Source organism: Chanos chanos, chromosome 16 (genome assembly GCF_902362185.1).
Source record: "Chanos chanos chromosome 16, fChaCha1.1, whole genome shotgun sequence".
NCBI lineage: Eukaryota > Metazoa > Chordata > Actinopteri > Gonorynchiformes > Chanidae > Chanos > Chanos chanos.
Genome location: NC_044510.1, coordinates 12,846,710 through 12,851,613, shown reverse-complemented (window position 1 = coordinate 12,851,613; position 4,904 = coordinate 12,846,710). Strand labels below are relative to the sequence as shown.

Sequence of the window (4,904 nt, the reverse complement as noted above, 5' to 3'; positions counted from 1 at the left end):
AGCAACGCGTCTCCCACGTGCACCCCGTGGTTGAGGAGCAGCTCCATCACCTCCAGGTTCTCGTTCTCGATGGCGATGTGCAGGGCGCTCCGTCCCAGCGGGTCCAGGCAGTTGACGTTGATGTTGTAGTAGATCTCCGCCTCCTCCAGGGCGAGCTTCACCCCGGCGTAGTCGCCCTTCTCCACCGCCGTGAGGTACGCCCTCTCCTCCGGAGAGAGCTCCACCTCCGCCCGGACGATCTGCAGCGGGATGCGGTCGCGGTACGGCGAGTAGCTGGCTTTCTTGTAGTACAGTTGCGTCATGGGATTCATGGCTGGTGTTCTGGTCGGTGGGGCTGCTGGAACAACGCTGGTCGGGGGGGAGAGGGAGGACACGGTGGGACAGTGAAGAGCTGAAAAGACGATGAACGCGCGGGTCAGATAACAAACAAACAACACTCTCGCTCTCACTCTCACTCTCGCCTGTGTGGTGTGGCCCTCTTTTTATTTGCAAACCATGGTCTTTTTTTTTTTTTTTGCATCTGATTTGTGCCTAAATGATTAAATAATAGTTGAGGATTTATTTACCTCTTCAGTGGAGGACAATCTCTCCTCCTCTCCTCCCTGACTCACTGTCTACAGCTACAAGCTCTACTGTAATGCAAAAGCACTTGAAACTGTTAGAAAAAAAAAAAAAACACTCCTTTGTTACTGCTACATTAACATTAAGGTCTAACTCGTCCGGTGGAAGCTGATGACTGGTCTGTGTTTGCAGCTTTCATGAGGCTCATATGGGTATGAGAGAAGTCTCCATTTACCGGTTGGGTTTTCATGGATGTTCAGCTCTCCTCCTGAGATACCTGAGAGGCCTGAATTAATCAGACGGGATAAATGCTTGGATCCGACGGTTTGATCTCAGTATGGAACTGAACCCCCCCCCCCCCCCCCCCCCCCCCCCCCCCCCCCCCACCTCTTTTTTTCCCTTCTGGGAAACTGACAGAGGAATGAACGGTTGGCAAATCTATGCGGCTCCCCTCATGCCCTCCTGCCTCATCACCCACCCACACCCCCCCCAACCCCAACCCCAACCCCCCCCCCCCCCCCCCCCCCAATACGAGGCGCTTTTGTATCCCTCCGCAGGGACCACTTCCTGTTTCCAAGGCTCAGCTCGTGATGAAGCCCATCCATATTCATGGCGATGAGCTAGGCTTTAAACAGCGGGGCGAACCCCTGCCAACCACTCAGTTCTAGCCAGAGGACAAGAGAACTGCGAGGGAGGGGGGAGCAGTTTAGGTAGCGTCTGTCAGAATCTGACATGAGGATGATTTTTTTTCTCTCTCTCTCTCTGTCTCTCTCACTCTCTCGCTCTCTCTTGCTAGGTCTGTCCACGCATGAGAGAGCAATTCACTTCCAGCCAAACGAAAGGTGATTGGAACTTGGTGTGCGTTATCTTTTTCGTGTGGAGTTCGCACTTTGCAGTGTACAGTGAGATTGGTTGGTTAACGTCCTCACCATGACATAACGCGCCCCCCCCCCCCCCCAAAAAAAGCCAACGTTCACCTGTTAATAAAAGGGCAGAAAACACTGATAGTGAAACCAAAAATCTCTAGACTGAAATAGGCCACACAAGTAACACTTCAATTCAGAAAAAAAAAAATTCACAAATACCAATGTTTTGGCAGCAACCTGCCTTCCTCTGGGTTTCTGAATCAGCATCCTTGGCATGCGACACAGAAATTTCGGGAAAGTCTGTGGAGTATCCGAATTCTGGGCCTGTTTGGCATCCTTAGAATAAGATGTTGAATCAATGAATACGAGATTCGTGAGACCGCAGTGGGGTGACGGCCAACTCTGGGTCAGGGGATGACGTTCTGAGGTAGAACACAACTACCTCCAGACTAAAATATGCCAGCATTTCAAAGAGACGTCGAGTCATTGCTAAGTGCTGATTGGTCAGTCTCTTGGGTGTCAGCTCTATTATTGGAAAACTACTGTTTTCTATTTCCAGAGATGAGATGAGTCCTGGTGAAACCATAATTAGAACTTAATGCTTCTTCAAAATTTTATTATCTCAGTCTAAGGGCAATTTATAAATTCCGTTTTAACTCAAAGTGTCCATCCTTTGGCACAACGTCAGAAGATTACAGGAAAGATGAGTTTTACTCCATTGCTTCAATCTTTTGTTTGGTTTTGTTGGGAAGCCTTGATAACTTTTGGTTATTATGATTTTTCAAGACGGTAATGAAAACTTTTCCAGTCAATAATGTTGAAAGAGAGAGAGAGAGTTTCAATTGCTTTCCTTTTGGCAGCAAATAGACTAGCAATTCCTAGCTACCTACACAGGCACAAATAGCAAAATAAGTAGAATTCGTCTCAAGGTAGGAAATGGAAAGCCCTGCATAACTGCTTAAATATTAAATTTGTTCAAAGATATTTTAAAATGCATGTCTTAAAACGTTTAAAAAAAATCAAGGATTCAAGCATTCAATTAATGCATAAGCGCGAAATCCCCCCCCCAATCTCCACTGCAAGTAATTGAGGCAATTATTGACTTAATCGACCAAACCAAGGCATCTCTCTCATAGAGCCGAGCTGTTACATCAGTATGTTTCTTCCTGTGTGTTTACGTCTGCAGAATTTCCTGCCACACACACACACACACACACACACACACACACACGCACACACACACACACACATACACACACACACAAACACACACACACACACTCACACACACTCACACACGCACACACACACACACACACACACAAACCCATTCACACTTCATTTATCTGTGATCTACCCCTAGCCTCCGCCTATGGCTTATTTTGCACAATTGACTGTTGCTTAACAGTAATAAGGTGACAACGAAATTGAGGACAGCGGGTATAGCAGTCAGTTAGCAGATGACTAGAGCCATATGTCAAGACTATCCAATAGGAACATTCCTTAATTGTTCTCCTATTGGACAGTTAGGAACAGAGAGTTCTCTGGTTCTTATTACAGTTGGTTCATTTGTTTCAAGGAGTTTAGATCAACCAACACTGATGTGAAACGTTGCTAAAGTTGTTAAAGTGGAACGGGACCATTCACAGTTATGATCTCAGCCTTGGAACCGAATGATATTCGGTTGGTCATTGAATCATAGGAGTCCATAAAATCTGCTTCACAAGCCAAAATCAACAAGATTTTTTTTTGCTCCAAAAACAGCAGGAATAGCTACCTAGAGTAAATCACAATATTAAACAATGCTGGGCACTTGGTCAAGGTGAGCTGTGTCCTTCAGCCAATTCCAGTTTTACTGTGATCTTGGCCGACCCTGGTGCTATAAATATTTTCCATGACAGTTATGACAATGTCAGACAGAGTTCTAATGATCCAGTTGAGAATGGAAAACACAAAGTGTTGCATAACACAATTCTCCTCTCTTCATGCGTGATTTTACACGCCTGACTGACCTGTTAACACAACGTTAGCGATCTGTAGGGAATACAAACCTATAAGCGTCATTCAACGTGTCTGTGAAACCGGGCAACACCTGAGATCATTTGTGTAGCGTTGTAACAAAGAGACACATACACACACACACACACACACACACACTCAAACACAAACATACACACACATACACACACAAACTCAAACACACACACATACACGCACGCACACACACACACAAACTCAAACACACACACATACACATACATCCACAAACACAAACACACACACACACACACACATACACACACACACACACAAACTCAAACACACACACACACACACACACGCACACACACACACACACACACACACACACAAACAAAAACAAAGCACTTAAGCTTACGTTCCCTCCAGTGTCGTTTGCTGTAGAGCCTGCGGTTAAATGCAGGAATGCTGAGCATAGCCACTCAGTTCAAGGCCCTTTAAGACCGTCTACATGACCGTGATTGCTAGTAATGTTTTTACCTGCAGGGCATTCAGGTCTTTTTTTGTTTGTTTGTTTTGTTTTTAATTGATTACATTTGTCTTGTTGTTATGCTGAGTGAGCAGTCTAGGTTGATGTTTCAGGCCCTTTGGCAACATTCATTTGTTGGGGGTAAAATTGAAGGTCCAGTCTAATGAGTCTCAACCGGAAGCAGTTATAAACCGTTCTTTGCCAGTTCGAGAAAAGAAAAAGGGTTTCTTCCTTTAACGGACGAAAGAAGCCTGCCAGCTATCTGCACACAAGAAAAGCACTGGGTTTGCTTTAAACTTGCTGGTCATTCAATCTGTGTTTTGAATAAACCAATGCAAATATTTCTTCGTTCTCTCATGCAACTGTACAATTTTACATTTGTTTTTTGCTGATGTGACTGATTGCGAAACAGTGGGGCTAACAGTCAGACCCGATTTAAACCATACGCTACGAAGCAAAACAAAATGAATCTGTAATAAGGCAATTTGCAAGTTAAACAGAAACCTTTGGGGCAATTTATAGAGAGTACAGAGCGTGTGAGAGACCATGGGAAGGGTGTGCTGTATGGACTCAGTGCGAGGACTTAACACGGATCCGTTGTCAAGAGGGTTGTTCAAGTGGCTTGGGATGGATGACACGGAGTGTGGAGTGCAAAGTCATATATAACAAGCTGTAGGCTTTGGAGAGAGTGGGCTAAAATGGATTTTTTTTTTGTGCTCAGAGAAAAGCTTTGAGCTCACTGCTTTTTTTTTTTGTTTTTTTTCCAGTGCGCATGTGAAATCATCTCGCGGCCGGCGAGCGGACGTGTACGTTAGGTCCTCTGTAGGTGGGTAGAACGCCTTTGCTTACACGTGTTTTGGGGGTCGAGAGAAATCTGTCATTTTGACGACAGGAGAAGCTAAAACCTCCAGTGAGGCTCCGCTCACTGCCTTAAGGAGGAGCTGAGGAACATTAGTTACAGAGGAAGA

The 4,904-nt window shown here is 45.3% G+C and overlaps 1 protein-coding gene across 1 annotated transcript in view; it reads right to left on the bottom strand.

Annotated features, from left to right (window-relative positions):
* Positions 1–311, bottom strand: part of trpc5b (transient receptor potential cation channel, subfamily C, member 5b) — a 15,619-nt gene extending 15,308 nt beyond the window's left edge. The window contains exon 1 of the mRNA XM_030794079.1: positions 1–311. This exon is cut by the window's left edge and continues 76 nt beyond it. Coding sequence (XP_030649939.1) covers positions 1–311 — 311 coding nt within the window.
* Between the last annotated feature and the right edge of the window lie 4,593 nt (positions 312–4,904).